This window comes from Rhinoraja longicauda, chromosome 3, assembly GCF_053455715.1.
Source record: "Rhinoraja longicauda isolate Sanriku21f chromosome 3, sRhiLon1.1, whole genome shotgun sequence".
Lineage (NCBI taxonomy): Eukaryota > Metazoa > Chordata > Chondrichthyes > Rajiformes > Arhynchobatidae > Rhinoraja > Rhinoraja longicauda.
In genome coordinates, this window is record NC_135955.1 from 98,424,665 (window position 1) to 98,447,990 (window position 23,326).

The window sequence follows — 23,326 nt, forward strand, 5'->3', positions numbered from 1 at the left end:
TAGACAGTGACATTCCCTCCACGGACTTATACAGACAAAAATGGGAAAAAGAATTAAACCAAGTAATTACGAAAGATACTTGGGAAGAAAGTTTGCAACATATACATCAGTGTTCACTAAACGCCAGACATTCTCTAATACAATTTAAAGTAATACATAGGTTACACTATTCAAAAACAAAACTACATAAAATTTTCCAACATATCTCACCTAAATGTGATAAATGTCAACATTTAGAAGCTACATTATTTCATATGTTTGCAAACTGTATAAAAATTAAAAAATTCTGGGTAAATATTTTTAGCATAATATCTAAAGTAACCAGCACACAATTGGACCCAGATCCAAAATTAATTATACTCGGAATATTAGAATTAAATCAAACATTTAGAACAACACAAAGAAACTTTATGGATTATAGTTTAATAACAGGAAAAAAATTAATTCTAAAATTTTGGAAAGGCCCTACGTCCCCCACAATCAAAATGTGGATTATAGAAATGACGGAGACCTTAAACGTGGAAAGAATCAGATTTTCCCTGTTGGATAAACAGGAATTATTTATTGGAATATGGTCTCCTTTTATTGATTACTTAAAGGGTCAGAATGGTTCAGCACAGGAACCTGACTAGCACTCGGACTAAAGAATGGATGAAATGCTATACTTTGAAATGTACGAATATATCTCGAATGAAGTTTTTGTTATTTTAATAAATTTCTCCACTCTTCTTTAACTAACTTTTTCCTTATCTTTATAATCTGTTTTTGTTTTTGTTTTTATTTTTCTTCTCTCTTTTTTCTTTCTTTACTTCATCTAGTTCTTTAGTTCTATCTAGTTTAAAAAAAAAGGGGCAAAAGGTATTGGAGACAATATAATAATAATTGACAATATTATCAATTTAAAAATGTATGACTGTAAAGATGTAAACAGGTTATGTACCTATCTCCAATAAAAAATTTATTCAAAAGGTGTTTAGTTCTATTTCCAATGAAAGATTCTATGAATTTAACACATGAAACACTATAACGTCCATGGCTTTACCACTAAAATGTTGCTTGGACAGTTTGCAGCCCAGCGGTATGGTTATTGAATTTTTTAACTTCAAGTAACCTTGAAGGATATTCTTGCTATTGAGGGCATGCAGCGTAGGTTTACTAGGTTAATTCCCGGAATGGCGGGACTGTCATATGTTGAAAGACTGGAGCGACTGGGCTTGTATACACTGGAATTTAGAAGGATGAGAGGAGATCTTATCGAAACGTATAAGATTATTAAGGGGTTGGACACGTTAGAGGCAGGAAACATGTTCCCAATGTTGGGGGAGTCCAGAACAAGGGGCCACAGTTTAAGAATAAGGGGTAGGCCATTTAGAACTGAGATGATGAAAAACTTTTTCAGTCAGAGTTGTAAATCTGTGGAATTCTCTACCTCGGAAGGAAGTGGAGGTCAATTCTCTGAATGCATTCAAGAGAGAGCTAGATAGAGCTCTTAAGGATAGCGGAGTCAGGGGGTATGGGGAGAAGGCAGGAACGGGGTACTGATTGAGAATGATCAGCCATGATCACATTGAATGGCTCGAAGGGCCGAATGGCCTCCTCCTGCACCTATTGTCTATTGCACTCCTCTCTTTCCGTCCCTCTCCCAGCCTCGCTGTACTAGTTTCACTGTCGTCCTGCTTCGTTTCACTGTTTGTATAACTCGTTATCACCTTCTCCACAACCAACAATGGACCACTGTGAGCTCCACCTTTCCCTTGTGGCTTTGATTTGTCCTCTTGCATACCATTCACAAGTGACAGGAGCAGAATTAGGCCACTCGGCCCATTGTCTGCTCTGCCATTCAACCTTGGCTGATATATCTTTCCCTCTTAACCCCCATTCTCCTCCCCATAACCCTTGACACCAGTACTAATCAAGAATCTATCTCTGCCTTAAAAATATCCACTGACTTGGCCTCCACAGCTTTCTGCGGTAATGAATTCCACAGATTTTCCACCCCCTGACTAAGAAATTCTTCATCTCTTTCCTAAAGGAATGTCCTTTAATTCTGAGGCTCTGGTCCTAGGCTCTCCCACTGGGTGGAAACATCCTCTCCACATCCACTCTATCCAGGCCTTTTGCTGTTCATTCACTCCTGTAAAGACCCTACTCCCAATTCCTCCGTCTACGCCGCACTTACGCCCAGGATGAGGTATTCCATACAAGGGCATCGGAGATGTCCTCATCCTTTAGGAAACAGGGGTTACCCTCTTCCACTATAGATGAGGCTCCCACTAGGGTCCCCTCAATATCCCACAGCTCTGCTCTTGCTCCCCCTCCCCCTATTCGTAACAAGGACAGAGTCCCCCTTGTCCTCACCTTCCACCCCATCAGACATCGCATACAATATATTATCCTCCAAAATTTCTGCCACCTCCCAACGGGATCCCACCACTGGCCACATCGGCCCATCTCCTCCCCTTTCTGCTTTCCACAGAGACCGTTCCCTCCGAAACTCCCTGGTCCACTCGTCCCTTCCCACGCAAACCACCCCCTCCCCAGGTACTTTCCCCTGCAACCGCAGAAGATGCAACACCTGTCCGTTTACCTCCCCCCTCGACTCCATCCAAGGACCCATACAGTCCTTCCAGGTGAGGCAGTTCACTTGCACCTCCTCCAACCTCATCTACTGTATCCGCTGTTCCAGGTGTCAACCTCTCTACATCGGCAAGACCAAACGCAGGCTCGGCGATCGTTTCGGTGAACACCTCCACTCAATCCACCTTAACCTACCTGATCTCCTGGTGGCTCAGCACTTTAACCCCCCCTCCCATTCCCAATCTGACCTTTCCGTTCTGGGCCTCCTCCATTGTCATAGTGAGGCCCAATGCAAATTGGAGGAACAGCACCTCATATTTCGCTTGGGTAGCTTACACCCCAGCGGTATGAACATTGACTTCTCTAACTTCAGATAGTCCCTGGTTTCCCTCCATCCCCTCCCCTTCCCAGTTCTCCCACTAGTCTTCCTGTCTCCGACCACATTCTATCTTTGTCCCGCCCCCTCCCCTGACTCAACCTGAAGAAGGGTCTCGACCCGAAACGCCACGCTTTCCTTCTCTCCTGAGATGCTGCCTGACCCGCTGAGTTACTCCAGCATTTTGTATCTACCTTTTTGATTTAAACCAGCATCTGCAGTTTTTCTCCTAGTTCATTCACTTGTTCTGTGTGGCTTTTTTTAATATCTCTTGTTTCCCTCTCCTCTGACTCGCAGTGTGAAGAAAGGTCTTGACCTGAAACGTCACCCATTCCTTCTCTCCAGAGATGCTGTCTGACCTGCTGAGTTACTCCAGCATTTTTCTGCCTACCTACAGAATGTGACCAACCTGATCTCCCGGTGGCTGAGCACTTCAACTCCCCCTCCCACTCCCAGTCTGACCTTTCTGTCATGGGCCTCCTCCAGTGCCAATAGTGAGGCCCACCGGTAATTGGAGGAACAGCACCTCATATTTCGCCTGGGCAGCTTGCAGCCCAGCGGTATGAACATCGACTTCTCCAACTTCAGATAGTTCCTCTGTCCCTCTCTCCCCTCCCCCTTCCCAGTTCTCCCTCTAATTTCCTGTCTCCACCTATATCCTTCCTTTATCCCGCCCCCCTGACATCAGTCTGAAGAAGGGTCTCGACCCGAAACGTCACCCATTCCTTCTCTCCTGAGATGCTGTCTGACCTGCTGAGTTACTCCAGCTTTTTCTGCCTACCTACAGAATGTGACTAGTCCTTTACCCCACAGGTTGATCAGGCAGTAAGATCAAACTACCTGGCAGGACAGGGGATAACGGGAGCCATGCGCGCTATCCTAATAGACTGGCTCGTGCAAGTGCAAGTAAAGTTCAAGCTGCTTCCAGAAAGCCTATACATGACGGTGTCAATCATAGACAGATTTCTCCAGGTAAGTGTTCTGGGAGGGGGGGGGGGGGGGGGGGGGAGAATGGGCTCTGTATTGTTACCGGCAAACTATCTGCCCATCTATTTTTAATCTGTCGATGACACCTGGAAGAAATGTTTAAAATGAGTGGATTAAGCCAATTTCCAGTGATTACCTGTCTCGGTTCTATAAGTGTCATGGACATAAACAGTGAAGGAACAGCAAAGGAGCAATATGCTTTCCCAACCAGTTCCATTCAAACTTTGGCCTTTATTCTTAATGCATTGAGTTCTCCAATTTGGAGTGAATAAAATCATGAGGAATAGATTGGGTACATGCACATTGCTCTTGCCCAGAGTAGGGGAATCGAGGCCCAGAGGACATGGGTTTAAGGTGAAGGGGTAAAGATTTGATAGGAATCTGAGTGGTAACGTTTTCACACAAAGAGTGGTGGGTGTATACCTCTTTGGATCTTTCACCTTCGGCGGCACGGTGGAGCAGCGGTAGAGTTGCTGCCTTACAGCGAATGCAGCGCCGGAGACTCGGGTTCGATCCTGACTACGGGCGCCGTCTGTACGGAGTTTGTACGTTCTCCCCGTGACCTGCGTGGGTTTTCTCCGAGATCTTCGGTTTACTCCCACACTCCAAAGACGTACAGGTATGTAGGTTATTTGACTGGGCAAATTTAAAAATTGTCCCTAGTGTGTGTAGGATAGTGTTAATGTGCGGGGATCGCTGGGCTGGCGCGGACTCGGTGGGCCGAAGGGCCTGCTTCTGCGCTGCATCTCTAAAAAGAAATCTAAACCTTGTTGTGGTGAAGAGGCTTGCGTGCCCCCATGATTCCGAGAGCGATGTTGTCGGAAGCACTAGCTTCTGGTGAGACCACCCGATGGCGGTAAGATCGAGGATGAGGGTCCAGACCAAGAACGGCAGACCAGGCGGACGAAGTTATCTTGAACTCAACGGCTGTGACGGCGGATGAAGGCTGCAACAGATCTATCAGCTCCAGTCGTCTTGGTTCCCTTGCCATTGGAATGAGTTGATTGATTTGTGAAGGGCCGTGTGCTTCTCGGAGTGCAACATCAAGCACACGTTAAACAAACGCACACACGGGCGTCTTTCTTTATGTGAGCAGCACAGAACTTCACTCAAGACTTTCGGCGATGGGGGAAGGGTGACGGGAGCGGGTCACGTGACGGCTGGAAGCTCCTAGTCAAGAGCCGGCACGGAATCGATGAATACTTGATTCAATCGCTCAAGTTTGGACAGAAGCGGGAAAGTTGTTCGGAGGCAGTATTCATGTCTGAGCAGCCCTATTTTGGATCCACTCTGCCCACCCTGAACTGGGAAGGGGTTAGAAAAGGTGCCCAAAGAATAGTCTGCTTCGCCTCGTTCACCCTGTCTGGAAAACCGCGTCCAGGAGGATCGCCACCATGCGGTCGAAAACCATCAAGAAGCAAAACTATGAAACTTGGAATATACGAACTCTGATGGACAACCCAAACCAGAGAGAAGAACCACCTTTGAACAACTGACTCGAGCCTTTAGCCGAGAAGATCTTTCCGGAGACACAAAGCTATCCACATCATTAAGGACCACTTACCCCCAGGGATCGAAATCGTCTGCAGAACAGATGGCAGACCTTTCAATCTTGCCCGTCTCAAGTCCAAGACTAAGACATCTACGAGTTCCCTCATCGAGATCCGATACGCAGACTACAACAGTGTTGCAGCTCTCTCAGAAAATCATCTGCATCAGATCCTGACTGCCTTCAACAGTGCAAACACGAAACTTGGACCTACCATCAACTCCAAGAAGACTCCAAGAAGACTCGGGTTATCTACCAATCGTCACCAACTGAGACAAATCGGAAAGAACCGTCAATTCAACTTGGTGAAACAACCCTGGAAAATGTGGATCACTTTCCGTACCTTGGAAGTCACCTCTCCTCCAATGTCGACCTTGATGACGAGGTCCAACATCGTCTTAAGTGTGCTGGAACAGCTTTTGGACGTCTTCGAACGAGAGTCTTTCAAAATCGGGGCATCCGAACAGACACAAATGTTAGTGTACAAAGCAGTGGTGGTTCCAATGCTCCTGCATGCATCAGAAACCTGAACAACATACCGATGCCATTGGAAACTACTTAGAGTTCCATCAACGATGTCTTCGAAGCAGCTTAAATATCAGCTGGGAAGACAGAAGAACCAACGTCAGCGTGTTAAATGAAGCAAAAACATCAAGCATCGAAGCCTTTGTCATCAAGAACCAACTAAGATGGAGCGGTCATGTTGTGCAGCTGGAAGACGAGCATCTACCAAAGCAAACCTTCTACTCCCAGCTTAAAGAAGGCAAACTAAAAGAGGCGGACAAAAGAAGAGATTTAAAGACGCTTTAAAAGCCAGCATGAAGAAATGTGAAACCGACATCGACAATTGGAAAACCAATGCCAAGGACTGGAAACTCTGTCAAACCATCATCCAAAAAGGAACAGTGACCTTCAAAGCCAACTGATGCACAGAATTAGAAGAAAAGGGGAAGTTAACGGAAGGAGAGGCAGCAATAAGCAAAGCCCAATCTGACATCTGGAATTACCTGCCCTGAGTGCCGAAGAAACTTCAAAGCCAGGATTGGACTCGTAAGCCACCTGAGAGTTCATGAAAACATAGAGCATCATCCTCGACCTCGAGGAACAGCCACCACGATGACAGTGGGTGTATGGAACAAGCTGCCAGAGGAGGTAGTTGAGGCAGGGACTATCCCAATGTTTATACAGGTACATATAAGAAGATAACTGCAGATGCTGGTACAAATCGAAGGTTTTTCTTCACAAAATGCTGGAGTAACTCAGCAGGTCAGGCAGCATCTCGGGAGAGAAGGAATGGGTGACTTTTCAGGTCGAGACCCTTCTTCAGACTGATGTCAGGGGGGCGGGACAAAGGAAGGATATAGGTGGAGACAGGAAGATAGAGGGAGATCTGGGAAGGAGGAGGGGACGGGAGGGACAGAGGAACTATCTAAAGTTGGAGAAGTCGCAGCCCAGTGGTATGAACATCGACTTCTCCAACTTTAGATAGTTCCTCTGTCCCTCCCGCCCCCTCCTCCTTCCCAGATCTCCCTCTATCTTCCTGTCTCCACCTATATCCTTCCTTTGTCCCGCCCCCCCCTGACATCAGTCTGAAGAAGGGTCTCGACCCGAAACGTCGCCCATTCCTTCTCTCCCGAGATGCTGCCTGACCTGCTGAGTTACTCCTGCATTTTGTGAAATAAAAACCTTCGATTTATACAGGTACATGTATAGGACATGTTTGGAGGGATATGGGCCAAACGCCGACAGGTGGGACTAGTGGAGCTGAGACATGTTGGCCGGTGTGGGTAAGTTGAGCTAAATGGCCTGTTTCTGTGCTGTATAACTCTGATTCTACAACCCGCCCCCCCCCCACTTACCCTGTTCCTTTCAACCTATATCCCTTCCTCTGGTTTCAAATTTCCTGCCTCTTCTTATCTCAGGCTTTTGTCATCTTCCCATCTCTGGCCTCTGCTCGCCCATCGGCCAAACACCACTTGTCTTGCCTGCATCCACCTATCACTCGCCCTTTCCCATTGCCACACTGACCTTCCTGTCCTGGACCACCGAGAACGAGATGCCACACAGACTGGAGGAACAGCACCTCGTATTCCATCTGGGCAGCTTACAACCCAGTAGTATGAACATTGAATGCTCCAATTTGAGGTGATCTCTAATGACACCTCGAAGGTATTTATTTCACAAAATGCCGGAGTAACTCAGCGGGTCGGGCAGCATCTCAGGAGAGAAGGAATGGGTGACGTTTCGGGTCGAGACCCTTCTTCAGACTGATGTCAGGGGGGGGCGGGACAAAGGAAGGATATAGGTGGAGACAGGAAGATAGAGGGAGATCTGGGAAGGGGGAGGGGAAGGGAGGGACAGAGGAACTATCTAAAGTTGGAGAAGTCGATGTTCATACCACTGGGTTGCAAGCTGCCCAGGCGAAATATGAGGTGCTGTTCCTCCAATTTCCGGTGGGCCTCACTATGGCACTGGAGGAGGCCCATGACAGAAAGGTCAGACTGGGAATGGGAGGGGGAGTTGAAGTGCTCGGCCACCGGGAGACCAGTTTGGCCAACGCGGACCGAGAGCAGGTGTTCAGCGAAGCGATCGCCGAGCCTGCGCTTGGTTTCGCCGATGTAAATAAGTTGACATCTAGAGCAGCGGATGCAATAGATGAGGTTGCAGGAGGTGCAGGTGAACCTCTGTCTCACCTGGAAAGACTGTTTGGGTCCTTGGATGGAGTTGGGGGGGGGAGGTAAAGGGACAGGTGTTGCATCTCGTGCGGTTGCAGGGGAAAGTGCCCGGGGATGGGGTGGTTTGGGTAGGAAGGGACGAGTGGCAGGGGAAAGTGCCCGGGGATGGCACCTCGTACTTCACCCCCACACCCCTCACATGTATTTCTCCCCTTCCCTTTCCTCTTGCATTCCTTCCTCTAGCTTCACAATTTGTAACTCTTCAATCCTTCTGTCTCACACTACCCTGCTTTAAACTCTTTCCTTTGTTCCAACCATCTGCCTACAAACTCCCCTCACCTGTGTCCACCTATTACCTGCCATGCTCTGTCCTGCCTCTCCTCTCCCAGCTACCTTTCACCCACCCTCCTCCCCCAAATCTGTCTGAGGGTCCTTCCTGAACCTATCAATGTTCTCCAGGTATACAGGGGAAGAGAAAAAGACATTCTGGCCTTCCATCACAGTGAGGAGATGACCTGGAGGAGACTCACTGTGATGGATGTTTCTTTTGTTTGGTGTTGGTTTATGATTGTGTGTGTTATTGCATTTTTATTGATTATTCTTATTGGTCTTATTGTTGAACTGCGGGTAAGTTTTCATTTCACTGCACATTTATGTGTATGTGACAAATAAATTGACTGTGACTATGATACTGCCTGACCCACTAGGTTAACCCCAGCACCTTTTGTCCTTTTGTAAACCGGCATCTGCAGTTGCTTGTTTTTACTTGCCAGGGTTTGTCTCGCCCCACCAACCACTCTTCCAGCCTTCCCCTTGCTGCAGTCAGTCTGAAGAAGGGGCCTGACCTGAAACGTCACCTATTCATGTTCTCCAGAGTTGCTGGCTGACCTGCTGGGTTACTCCAGACCTGTCCCTTCTGTAAATCAACATCTGCAGTCCCTTTAAATACTAGCTTTATTGTACGTAGGTCTTTGATAAAGCAAACGTTATAAATGCAATTCAAGGCAGAAGTAATTCTGAACTCTTCTGCTTTATAACATGGACTACTCTTGTCTCCCAGGATAACCCAGTAACCAAGAAGAACCTGCAGCTTGTTGGCGTGACGGCGATGTTTGTTGCTTGCAAATATGAAGAGATTTTTCCTCCAGTCGTTGGAGACTTCGTGGTCATCACGGACAACGCTTACAGCAGCGCTCAAATCCGTCAGATGGAGAGGTGGATACTGAGGAAGCTTAACTTTTCCCTTGGCAAACCTCTTCCACTGCATTTCCTCAGAAGAGCATCAAAAGTTGCAGACGTAAGCACTTTTTCTTACAAGTCTACGTTGCTTTCATGACTGGGGAGAATGGGGCAACGAAAGCTTTTTTGCTGTACCTCCGTGCGCGTGACAATAAACCAACATTTGTCAGGGGTCACTCACGGGTGTCGGGGGTTATGGGGAGTGGCAGGAGAATGGGTTTGGGGAAAAGATAAATCAGCTGTGATTGAATGGCAGAGTAGACTTGATGGGCCGAATGGCCTAATTCTGCCCCTAGAACTTATGAACTTGCGACAGACAAGACAGATCAATGTAGAAAATATTCAGACGGGTTTCCTGACAGAAACCTGTCCACAGTTCCAATGGAAATTGTGGTATCACGTCAAGCTTATATTTTGTATACTGCCCATTTCTGTGAATTCTATATGGCTTAAATTGAATGGTCCCATTAGATTTAGATTTAGAGATACAGCGCGGAAACAGGCCCTTCGGCCCACCGAGTCCGCGCCGCCCAGCGATCCCCACACATTAACATTATCCTACACCCACTAGGGACAATTTTTACATTTGCCCAGCCAATTAACCTACATACCTGTACGTCTTTGGAGTGTGGGAGGAAACCGAAGATCTCGGAGAAAACCCACGCAGGTCACGGGGAGAACGTACAAACTCTGTACAGACGGCGCCCGTAGTCAGGATCGAACCTGAGTCTCCGGCGCTGCATTCGCTGTAAGGCAGCAACTCTACCACTGCGCCACCGTGCCGCCCATTGAATTTCCTGCAATTCCAAAGGAAAGGCGATCGATCTGACTGCGGAAACTATCGTGGAATTGCCCTGCTAGCAACAGCAGGCAAGATCCTCGCCCACATCATGAACAACCGACTCAAGCCTTTAGCCGAGAAGATCCTTCTGGAGACACAAGCCGGTTTTAGACCATCACGTGGGACAGCCGACATGATCTTCACAATGCGTCAACTACAAGGAAAATGTTGTGAACAACTTCAACCTTTCTACACGGCATTCATCGACCTCACTAAGGCCTTTGACTCGGTATCAAGGGAACTCTTATGGGACGTCCTATCCACCCATGGATGTCCTGAAAAGTACCTTTGAATCCTGAGACACCTCCACGATGACATGCTTGCCACAGTCATGACCAACAACAGCAAGTGTGAGCCATTCCAAGTCAGATCAGAAGTGAAACAAGGATGCGTGATTGCCCCAACTGTGTTCACCATCTTCATTGCGACAACCATCCACATCATCAAGGACGACCTTACCCCCAGGGATCGAAATCGTCTACAGAACAGATGGCAGACTTTTCAATCTTGCCCGACTCGAGTCCAAGACTAAGACGTCTACGAGCTCCCTCATCGAGATCCAATACGCGGACTACAACTGTGTTGTAGCTCTCTCAAAAAATCATCTGCAACAGATCCTGACTGCCGTCAACAGTGCAAACACGAAACCTGGACTTACCATCAACTCCAAGAAGACTCGGTTATTTACCAATCGTCACCAACTGAGACAAATCGGAAAGAACCGTCAATTCAACTTGGTGAAACAACCCTGGAAAATGTGGATCACTTTCCGTACCTTGGAAGTCAACTCTCCTCCAATGTCGACCTTGATGACGAGATCCAACATAGTCTTAAGTGTGCTGGGACAGCTTTTGGACATCTTTGAAAGAGTCTTTCAAAATTGTGGCATCCGAACAGACACAATGTTAGTGTACAAAGCAGTGGTGGTTCCAACCCTCCTGTATGCCTCAGAAACCTGGACAACATACCGACGCCATCTGAAAACACTTCAAACACTTCAACGATGTCTTCGAAGCAACTTAAATATCAGCTGGGAAGACAGAAGAACCAACGTCAGTGTGCTGAATGAAGCAAAAACATCAAGCATCGAAGCCTTCGTCATCAAGAACCAACTAAGATGGAGCAGTCATGTTATTCGGATGGAAGACGAGCGTCAAGCAAAGCAAGCCGCCTACTCCCAGCTTAAAGAAGGCTAAAGCGAACCTTCAAAGCCAGGATTGGACTCATAAGCCACCTGAGAGTTCATAAAAACAACGGAACGTAGATCATCAGCCTCGACCGCAAGGGATAGCCACGACGATGACCTATTTAGATTGTTTGAATTTCCTGCAATTGTCTCTAACGAGTATAATTTAAGGGCCACAGTTTAAGAATAAGGGGTAGGCCATTTAGAACTGAGATGAGGAAAAACGTTTTCAGTCAGAGTTGTGAATCTGTGGAATTCTCTGCCTCAGAAGGCAGTGGAGGCCAATTCTCTGAATGCATTCAAGAGAGAGCTAGATAGAGCTTTTAAGGATAGTGGAGTCAGGGGGTATGGGGAGAAGGCAGGAATGGGGTACTGATTGAGAATGATCAGCCATGATCACATTGAATGGCGGTGTGCTGGCTCGAAGGGCTGAATGGCCTCCTCCCGCACCTATTGTCTATTGTCTATAATTTAATCTTTCAAGCTTTTGTATCTCGCATAGTAAACACTGCCAAGTCCATCATCGGTACTGGCTTTGCCACGGTTGATGGAAGCTGTAGGAGGTCCTGCCTCAAAGGCAGTCAATGTCATCAAAGACCCACACTACCCTGGCCACACTCATTTCAATCCTACCACTGGGCAGAAGATCCAAGAGCCTGAATACCATGACCATTAGGTTCAAGAATAACTTCTTTCCAACAACCACTGGGGGGCAGCACAGCTGCCTCATGGCACCAGAGACCTGGGTTTGATCCTGACCTTGGGTGCTGTATGTGTAGAGGTTGCATGTTTTCCCCGTGATGGCATGGGGTCCCTCTTACATCCCAAAGACATGTGGGTTTGTAAATCAATTGCCAGGTGTGTGGGGGGTGGGACAATGCAGAATTAATGCACAGGTGATCGACGGTCTGCATGGACTCAGTGGGCCGAAGGGCCTGTTTCCATGCTGTATCTATAAACTAAGAATCGGGCTCTTGGCGACTACACAACACTAACATCAACTTTGAACTTCCATAGTTCGTCTCTGGTTGCACGAAGGACCTTGGGTTTTTTTGCACCAGCATTACGGTTACTATTACAGACACAAAAAGATGGAGTAACTCAGCAGTTTATTCACAAAATGCTGGAGTAACTCAGCGGGTCAGGCAGCATCTCGGGAGAGAAGGAATGGGTGACGTTTCGGGACACCCATTCCTTCTCTCCTGAGACGACCCGAAACGTCACCCATTCCTTCTCTCCCGAGATGCTGCCTGACCCGCTGAGTTACTCCAGCATTTTGTGAATAAATCGATTTGTACCAGCATCTGCAGTTATTTTCTTATAGTAACTCAGCAGGACAGGCAGCATCTGTGGAGAGAAGTAATGGGTGATGTTTGGGGTCGAGATCCTTCAGACCGATCACTGTTTCTAATGCTGGTTACAGCTACTGAATTTTTAATTGATCTGTGTCACATTTGACAATAGACAATAGGTGCAGGAGTAGGCCATTCGGCCCTTCGAGCCAGCACCACCATTCAATGTGATCATGGCTGATCATTCTCAATCAGTACCCCCGTTCCTGCCTTCTCCCCATACCCCCTGGTATGTAGGCCTATTGAGCTGCTGCAAGGTATGAATTTCATTATTGCATTGAGTACAGATGAGAATTAAACACTGCTGACGTGCTCGACATGCCATTTTGTTTAGGCCAGCACAGAACAACATGCTCTCGCCAAATACTTGATGGAGCTGACTATGGGCGATTACGACATGGTCCATTTCCCTCCATCCCTGCTTGCTGCTGCTGCCTTCCACCTCACCCAGAAGCTCCTCCACGCTGGTGAATGGGTGAGTATATTTTGCACGCTGCCAGTAATTGTGGCTTGAACCTATGTATGCATAGTGCAATTGTGGTTTAGTTCAGTTTTTCTGGTTTGGAGATACAGCAGGAAACAGGCCCTTTCGGCCCACCGGGTCCGCGCCGACCAGTGATCCCTACACATTCTAGCCTTAGAGGGAGTACAGAGAAGGTTCTCCAGATTGATCCCTGGGATGGCAGGACTTTCATATGACGAAAGACTGGATAGACTAGGCTTATACTCGCTGGAATTTAGAAGACTGAGGGGGGATCTTATTGAAACATATAAAATTCTTAAGGGGTTGGAGAGGCTAGATGCGGGAAGATTGTTCCCGATGTTGGGGAAGTCCAGACCCAGGGGTCACAGCTTAAGGATAAGGGGGAAGTCTTTTAGGACCGAGATGAGAAAACATTTTCCAGTTCATTGACTATATTTAAGAGGGAGTTAGATGTGGCCCTTATGGCTATAGGGATCAGGGGGTATGGAGAGAAGGCAGGTACAGGTTACTGAGCTGGATGATCAGCCATGATCATATTGAATGGCGGTGCAGGCTCGAAGGGCCGAATGGCCTATTCCTGCACCTATTTTCTATGTTTCTATGTTAACACCAACCAACCCCCACTCACGAGGGACAAGTTTTACATTTACCAAGCCAATTAACCTACGAGCTCCGTCATCGAGATCCAATACGCAAACTACAACAGTGTTGCAAATCTCTCTCAGAAAATCATCTGCATCAGATCCTGACTGCCTTCAACAGTGCATACACGAAACTTGGACCTACCATCAACTCCAAGAAGACTCGGGTTATCTACCAATTGTCACCAACTGAGACAAATCGGAAAGAACCGTCAACTCAACTTGGCGAAACAACCCTGGAAAATGTGGTTCACTTTCCGTACCTTGGAAGTCACCTCTCCTCCAATGTCGACCTTGATGACGAGATCCAACATAGTCTTAAGTGTGCTGGAACAGCTTTTGGACATCTTTGAAAGAGTCTTTCAAAATTGTGACATCCGAACAGACACAATGTTAGTGTACAAAGCAGTGGTGGTTCCAACCCTCCTGTATGCATCAGAAACCTGGACAACATACCGACGCCATCTGAAACTACTTAAAGTTCCATCAACGATGTCTTCGAAGCAGCTTAAGTATCAGCTGGGAAGACAGAAGAACCAACGTCAGCCTGCTGAATGAAGCAAAAACATCAAGCATCGAAGCTTTCATCATCAAGAACCAACTAAGATGGAGTGGTCATGTTTAGTTTAGAGATACAGCGCGGAAACAGACCCTTTCGGCCCACCCTGTCCGCGCCGACCAGTGATCCCCGCACATTAACACCATCCTACACCCACTAGGGACAATTTTTACATTTACCAAGCCAATTAACCTACAAACCTGTACGTCTTTGGAGTGTGGGAGGAAACCGAAGATCACTGAGAAAACCCACGCAGGCCACAATTGTATCTGCTCCCACCACCTGTGGTAGTTCATTTTGGGCAAAAATTTAAAATCCCCACCCATATCCTTTAAAGTTTGCCGTTCACCTTTAAAGTTATTCCTTTGACCTTGCCATTTTAACCCTGGAGGTTTGACGGTCGGTATATCAAAACTATATATGCCTCTTTTTTATAATTTTGTGTCCTTCGATCGGGTTTCTCCTCAACCTGACATTCCAGATTAAACGATCCAAGCTTGTTCAACCTTGTAGCTTAATGCCCCTAAATCCAGGCAGCAATCAATAAACATCCTCTGCATTCTCTCTCGCGTCACCTTCTCCGTTCTGTAATGAGGTAGTTGTTTTTGGAGCCAAAGAGGAAACGATTAAAACTCAGCACTCAGCATCAATTGGCGATGTTAAAAACCACAGACACAGCCAGAAATCTTGGTGTAGTCATGGACTCGGCCCTGAATTTCAACAGCCACATTAAGACAATTCTTAGCCTACTAAGACAAAGTCAGCCTACTATCAATTTAAGAATATATCGAGGGTTAAAGGACTTATGGCTCAGCAGGATTTGGAAAAACTTGTCCATGCATTTATCTTCAGTAGATTTGACTACTGTAATGCTGTCTTTACATGTCTCCCTAAAAAAATGATTAGACAGCTGCAGCTGATCCTGTTCGAGTCCTCACTAAGACCAAGAAAGTGGATCATATTCACAAAATGCAGGAGTAACTCAGCAGGTCAGGCAGCATCTCGGGAGAGAAGGAATGGGTGACGTTTTGGCTCGAGACCCTTCTTCAGACTGATGTCAGGGGGGCGGGACAAAGGAAAGATATAGGTGGAGACAGGAAGATAAAAGAAGGGTCTCGACCCGAAACGTCACCCGTTCCTTCTCTCCTGAGATGCTGCCTGACCTGCTGAGTTACTCCTGCATTTTGTGAAATAAATACCTTTGTTTTGTACCAGCATCTGCAGTTATTTTCTTATAAGAAAGTGGATCATATCACTCCAGTTCTGAGGTCCTTACACTGGCTTCCAGTCTGTCAAAGAATTGATTTCAAAATTGATTTATAAAGCACTGAATGGTTCAGGGCCAAAATACATTTATGATCTTCTGCTACATTATGAACCACCCAGACCTCTCAGGTCGTCTGAGACAGGTCTGCTCTCTGTCCCCAGAGTCGGAGCTAAACATGGAGAAGCAGCATTTAGCTTTTATGCACCACGTATATGGAACAAACTCCCAGAAAACTGCAGGTCCGCTGCAACTCTCAGTTCTTTTAAATCGGGACTTTTCTGTTTGACGCTGCCTTTTATTAAATCTAATAATTATTCACTTCTTACACAGCACTGTAACTTCTATTCTTGTATTTTATACCTGTCACATTCCATTTTAGCTTGTTTTTATTTTCTATTCTCTTCAATGACTGTTTTTAACTGCTCTTTAATGTTTTATGTAAAGCACTTTGAATTCACAAAATGCTGGAGTAACTCAGCAGGTCAGGCAGCATCTCGGGAGAGAAGGAATGGGTGACGTTTCGGGTCGAGACCCTTCCTCAGTCTGAGGAAGGGTCTCGACCCGAAACGTCACCCATTTCTTCTCTCCCGAGATGCTGCCTGACCTGCTGAGTTAATGAGCATTTTGTGAATAAATCGATTTGTACCAGCATCTGCAGTTATTTTCTTATAAGCACTTTGAATTGTCTTGTTGCTGAAATAGACAATAGGCAATAGGTGCAGGAGGAGGCCATTCGGCCCTTCGAGCCAGCACCGCCATTCAATGTGATCATGGCTGATCATTCTCAATCAGTACCCCGTTCCTGCCTTCTCCCCATACCCCCTGACTCCGCTATCGTTAAGAGCTCTATCCAGCTCTCTCTAGAATGTGCTCAATAAATAAACTTGCCTTGCCTTGTTTTTTCAGACTCCCCTCTTGCAGTATTACCTCTCGTATGAAGAAGAGGATCTTCTTCCAGTTATGCAACACATAGCAAAAAATGTTGTGCAAGTCACCAGCTGTCTCACCAAGCACACGGTAAGTTGTTCTCAAACTTTAGCAATATTGGCACTACTTAACGTCTTCAAAGTTGGTCTTTCTCTGTTTAGTTTCATCGAGATGTCCGAGTCCCCACTGACCAGCGATCACCCCGTACACAGTCGGGACAATTTACAATCTTTCTACTGAAGCTAATTGACCTACAAAACCTGTACATCTTTGGAGTGTGGGAACAAACCTGAGCACCCGGGGAAAACCCACGCAGGTTACGGGGAGAACTACCAAACTCAATACAGACGGCACCCGTGGTCAGGATCGAACCCGGGTCTCTGGCGCTGTAAGGCAGCAGCTTTATCGCTTTGCCACCTTGCCGCTCCTTATGTCATTCAACAAAACATGTCAACCTTGCCTGAAGTGCAGAAAGATGTCCTGGCAAAATATTGCCCAGGGGCCCTCAACACTGAACTATATGATGGTCGCTGTATTCCAGCCTGGTCAAAAATGTACCTTTAGACACGACAAATTGCAAGCAGCAGTGCATAAACACCCTTGTGAACACACAACAGTGCAACGCACGAACATGCTGTCCAGTCCACAGTGTCTGTGCCAAATATGATGCCAGGTTAAACTAATCTCCTCTGCTGCATGTGATTCGTATCCCTCCATTCTCTGCTTATCCATGCACCTTACTAAAAGCCTTGTGCATCACTTTCTGCCTCTGCCACCTCTGGCAGTGCATTCCACGCACTCAATGCTTTCTTTTTTTTTTTAAACGTTCCCCTAAATCTTTAAACTTTGCCCCTCTCACCTTAAAGCAATGCCCTTTGATCTTTATTTCCACCCTGGAAAGAACGGTTTGTCTGTCGACCATATCTATTCTTCATAATTTTGTATACTTTGTGTCTCCCGTATTGTGCAGAGATAAAAAAATAAGTAGAGAAATAAGCAGTAAAATAAGTAGAGAAATAGTCCACGTGCCTGACTAAGTTTTAGATTTTTAGATTTAGAGATACAGTGCAGAAACAGGCCCTTCGGCCCACCGGGTCCGCGCCGCCCAGCGATCCCCGCACATTAACACTTTGGACAATTTTTACATTTGCCCAGCCAATACATACCTGTACGTCTTTGGAGTGTGGGAGGAAACCGAAGATCTCGGAGAAAACCCAGGCAGGTCACGGGGAGAACGTACAAACTTCGTACAGACGGCGCCCGTAGTCAGGATCGAACCTGAGTCTCCGGCGCTGTATTCGCTGTAAGGCAGCAACTCTACCGCTGCGTCACCGTGCCGTGTTTTCTACATTTGTGCATTAGTTAAAATTCTTGCAAGCCAGGTGCTTTGGTTTAATTTAGAGATACAACATGGAAACGGGTCCTTCGGCCCACCGGCCAGTGACCCCTGTACACCTACACTATCCTGCACACTAATTGTAGCCAATTAATCTACAAACCTGTGCATCTTGGAGTGTGGGAGGAAACCGGAGCACCCGGAGAAAACCCACACAGGTCACGGGGAGAACATACAAACTCCGTGCAGACGGCGCCCGTAGTCAGGATGGAACGCGGGTCTCTGGCGCTGTAAGGCAGCAACTTTACCGCTGCGCCACCGTGCCGCCATTATGTGCATTTATCAGATGCTGTTGTCTTTTCTCTTTGCTGCAGACTGTGAAGAACAAGTACGCTAGAAAGAGTGAACTGAGGATCAGTACCGTCATGCAACTGACTTCAGTCCTGATTCTCAATTTGTCAAGATCACTAAACGCCAATTGGCATCAAAATTAAGTGTATTGTTTGCACAACTTGACTCACTATTTTAACCTGTAATTTATTGTTTTATCTCTTTTAATTAATAAAGCATTTATTTTCCGTGTGCTTCGTCCCCTTTGATCTCTCATTTGCACACCTTGCCCTTCTGTCCATCTCTCGTTTCCCTCCCCCCTGACTGTCTGAAGGGTCCCAACTAGGGATGCCAACTATCTCACTCCCAAATACAGGACAAGGTGATGTCACCGCCCCGCGCCCCATGTGACCTCATCCAGCCAGCTCCACCAACGGTGGTCACCCAGGCCGGGAGGCGGGTTGCGACACAACCTCCGTTCTGCGGCGCCGGGGCCTCCGGACCTAGGCTGTCGGAGCCTAAACTGTCGGGGCCTAATACGGGACAAACCAATTTAGCCCAAAATAACAAAATAAAATCTACACTAACAACCAACCGAGAAGCGAAAGGTGCATGTTGCTTTATCGATGTAGATGACCTTGGCGTAACTGCCCAAGACAGTGACTTCAGTGCTGTTGAAGAACGACTCTCATGCCCCCAACAAACTAACACCTTACTATGAAAAGAACCACCTCTGTGCAAATCCATCAAGGACACAGGTGTGTGCATTCCATCTGCGCAACTGAGAAGCCAAGCTCTGACTGAACGTCACCTGGTCTGGTATCCCTCTTGAAAACTGCGATCACCCAGCATCTCTCAGAGTCACCTTAGATTGTTGTCTCTCCTTCAAGACGCATGTTGAGAAGACAACAGCTAAAGTCTGTGCAAGAAACAACATTGTCAGCAAACGTACTGGAACAAGATGGGGCACAATTCCTGACACTCTACGATCAACTGCCTTGGCCCTTTGCTACTCCACAGCAGAGTACGCATGCCCAGTCTGGGAAAGATCAGCCCATGCTGAGAAGATTGATCCAGCCATCAATACAACCTACCGCCTTATCACTGGATGTCTTAGACCAACATCAACTGACGGCCTGAACATACTATCTGGTATAGCGCCACCAGAGATTCGTCGCAGTGCAGCAAGCAGCAGAGAACGCCATCGCCAGACCACAGATGTACGACATCCCCTATTCGGCCATGAACCCGCAAAGAGTCGGCTAAAGTCCAGGAAAAGCTTTCTCAACGAAGTTGAACCGAATGCTGAAGATGAAGGTACTAGAGTTGCATTATGGGAAGAGAGACTAGCCAATCTCCCGTCAACGACGTCCATGTCCATAAGAGCCAAAGAAGAACTCCCTCCTGGGGCCGAATCAAGCTGGGCTGAATGGAAATGCCTCAACAGACTGAGAACTGGTGGTCGTAGTAGTCAGAGAGAGGGCCTGCTGGTGCCGGTACTGGTCGTCGTAAAGCGACTCTCAAGAAGTGGGGTTATCTAGACACTGAAGACATCACCTGCACATGTGGCACTGAACCACAAACTATGAGACCTATTGAGACGTTCTCTATTGGAGCTCGAATGCAAAGTTGGGGACCCCGCAGTGAACAATGATATTGCTCAGAGTTGTGTTCAGTTTTGGCTGAAACACAATATCTAGCATCTGTGGGCACGATAAGAAGAAGGCTGCCAAAATACGGGATGTCCCGACTAATACGGGACAGTTGGCAACCCTGGTCCCAACCCAAAACGTCACCCATTCTTTCTATCCAGAGATGCTGCCTGTCTTCCTGAGTAACTCCAGCACTTTGCGTCTATCTGTCTCAGCATTTATTTTAAACTAGACCAAGTGGACCCGTTGGGCCCAAACCTCTCCTGCATTGGTGCAGCGCCCTCTCCTCCCCCACTCCCCCTCCCCTCTCCCCCCCCCTCCCCTCTCCCCCCCCTCCCCTCTCCCCGCTCCCCCCCCTCCCCTCTCCCCCCCCCTCCCCTCTCCCCACTCCCCGCTCCCCCCACTCCCCACTCCCCTCTCCCCACTCCCCGCTCCCCCCCTCCCCTCTCCCCACTCCCCGCTCCCCCCACTCCCCTCTCCCCACTCCCCCCCCCCTCCCCTCTCGAGCTATCAGACTTTACTGGACTTTATCTTACACTCATACATTATTCGGTTTATCATGTACCCTGTGGACGGCTTGATTGTAATCAGGTAGAGTTTTTTTGCTGACTGGATAGAAACATCGAAACATAGAAAATAGGTGCAGGAGTAGGCCATTCTGCCCTTCGAGCCTGTACGCACCGCCATTCAATATGATCATGGCTGATCATCCAGCTCAGTAACCTGTACCTGCCTTCTCTCCATACCCCCTGATCCCTTTAGCCGCAAGGGCCACATCTAACTCCCTCTTAAATATAGCCAATGAACTGGCCTCAACTACCTTCTGTGGCAGAATTCCACAGATTCACCACTCTCTGTGTGAAAAAAAACATTCTCATCTCGGTCCTAAAAGACTTCCCCCTTATCCTTAAGCTGTGACCCCTTGTTCTGGACTTCCCCAACATCGGGAACAATCTTCCTGCATCTAGCCTGTCCAACCCCTTAAGAATTTTGTACGTTTCTATAAGATCCCCCCTCAATCTTCTAAATTCCAGCGAGTACAAGCCGAGTCTATCCAGTCTTTCTTCATATGAAAGTCCTGCCATCCCAGGAATCAATCTGGTGAACCTTCTCTGTACTCCCTCTATGGCAAGAATGTCTTTCCTCAGATTAGGAGACCAAAACTGTACGCAACACTCCAGGTGCGGTCTCACCAATGCCCTGTCCAACTGCAGCAGAACCTCCCTGCTCCTATACTCAAATCCCCTCGCTATGAATGCCAACATACCATCCGCTTTCTTCAATGCCTGCTGCACCTGCATGCCTACTTTCAATGACTGGTGTACCACGACACCCAGGTCTCGTTGCATCTCCCCTTCTCCTTATCGGCCACCATTCAGGTAATAGTCTGCTTTCCTGTTCTTGCCACCAAAGTGGATAACCTCACATTTATCCACATTATACTGCATCGGCCATGCATTTGCCCACACACCTAACCTATCCAAGTCACGTTGCAGCCTCCTAGCATCCTCCTCACAGCTAACACTGCCACCCAGCTTCGTGTCATCCGTAAACTTGGAGATGTTGCATTCAATTCCCTCGTCCAAATCATTAATATATATTGTAAATAGCTGGGGTCCCAGCACTGAGGCTTGCTGTACCCCACTAGTCACTGCCTGCCATTCTGAAAAGGACCCGTTTATTCCTACTCTTTGCTTCCTGTCTGCCAGCCAGTTCTCTATCCACATCAATACTGAACCCACAATACCGTGTGCTTTAAGTTTGCATACTAATCTCTTATGTGGGACCTTGTCGAAAGCCTTCTGGAAGTCCAGATATAACACATCCACTGGTTCCTCTACATCCTTTCCTTGTCCTGCCCCCTCCCCTGACATCAGCCTGAAGAAGGGTTTCGAACCGAAACGTCACCCATTCCTTCTTTCCTGAGATGCTGCCTGACCCGCTGAGTTACCTTCTGTGATACCTTCGATTTGTACCAGCATCTGCGGTTATTTTCCTGCACAACTGGCCGCTGCACTGTGATTTCCCCTCAAGGTATGTCTACTTTGAAGAAGTTCCCCTCCTCTCTTCGACGAGGGTTTAGCAACATGCTCCCTCACTGCTCCCCCTCTGTGATTCCTCCTGCCCTCCTACTCTACGACCGCATTTTGCTTCCTGTCTCCAACTACATCCTTTCTTTGTCGTCCCCCCCCTGACATCAGCCTGAAGAAGGGTTTCGACCCGAAACGTCACCCATTCCTTCTCTCCTGAGGTGCTGCCTGACCCGCTGAGTTACTCCAGCATCTTGTGACCCCACTGATCAGCGATCACCCCGTATACTAGTTCTATCCTATACACTTGGGACAATTTTGCAATCTTTCTACTGACGTTAATGAACCTACAAACCTGTACATCTTTGGAGTGTGGGAAGAAACCAGAGCACCTGGGGAAAACCCACGCAGGTCACGGGGAGAACTACCAAACTCAATACAGACGGCACCCCTAGTCAGGATCGAACCCGAGCTGTGTAGACAATGTCACTACCACATAACGCATTTGTGTCTTTCCCAATAACAAACCATGGATGAACAAAGACGTCCAACTCCTGCTAAAAGCCCGCAACATGGCTTTCCTGTCCGGCAATACAGAGCTGTACTGCGGCCAGATTGCTGGTCGGCGTGGACCCGGTGGGCCGAAAGGGCCTGTTTCCGCGCTGTATCTCTAAACTAAACTAACAAGCATTTAATCTTGCACTCTTAACAACCCAAGGTACACAGCACCTAAAAGTCGTCAGAGGTGTGCGTTTTGCCTGAAGGGGGAGGGGAGAAGAGGGAGTGACCAGGGTGAGACTGGTCCTTGATTATGCTGCTGGCCTTGCCGAGGCAGCGTGAAGTGTAAATGGAGTCAGTGGAAGGAAGGTTGGTTTATGTGATGGTCTCGGCTGCGTCCACATTTGAAGGAAGTATCTCTGAAAGCTCTCGGGTAGAACAAGGTTGTGGTTGGGTTGGACCGGGAACCGCTCCAGTAGGCCGAGCACGCGGGACGACCAGACGCGCGGGACGACCAGAAGTGGCGGCAAAACATGGCAGCGCCCGCATGTGTAAATATGCAAAAGGAATCTCACTGGGCAGTTGCACATGTGACAACTAAAACACCATTGAACCACTGAAGTTATAACCATTGCACCCCTGACCTCTAGCCCAGCCTCATTAAGTTCGCATTGGCATGCTTGCTGCAGGCCTCTGCTAAGCAACTTCCAGCTAAATCCCAATGTCACTTAGCAACCACATGAAACAAACACCGACATTTGAGCTCGCCAGTAATCTCTGGTTCGACCTGAAGTTTGGAAGAAGAGTGGAAATCAAACGT

At 47.6% G+C, this 23,326-nt stretch overlaps 1 protein-coding gene across 1 annotated transcript in view; it reads left to right on the plus strand.

The window, feature by feature from the left end:
- The window catches only part of LOC144592280 (G2/mitotic-specific cyclin-B1-like), a 37,989-nt gene extending 19,499 nt beyond the window's left edge, over positions 1-18,490 (plus strand). The window contains exons 6-10 of the mRNA XM_078396809.1: positions 3,767-3,925; positions 9,225-9,461; positions 13,117-13,257; positions 16,640-16,750; positions 18,371-18,490. Coding sequence (XP_078252935.1) covers positions 3,767-3,925; positions 9,225-9,461; positions 13,117-13,257; positions 16,640-16,750; positions 18,371-18,490 — 768 coding nt within the window. The remainder of the gene's footprint in view (positions 1-3,766; positions 3,926-9,224; positions 9,462-13,116; positions 13,258-16,639; positions 16,751-18,370) is intronic.
- Positions 18,491-23,326: the final 4,836 nt, after the last annotated feature.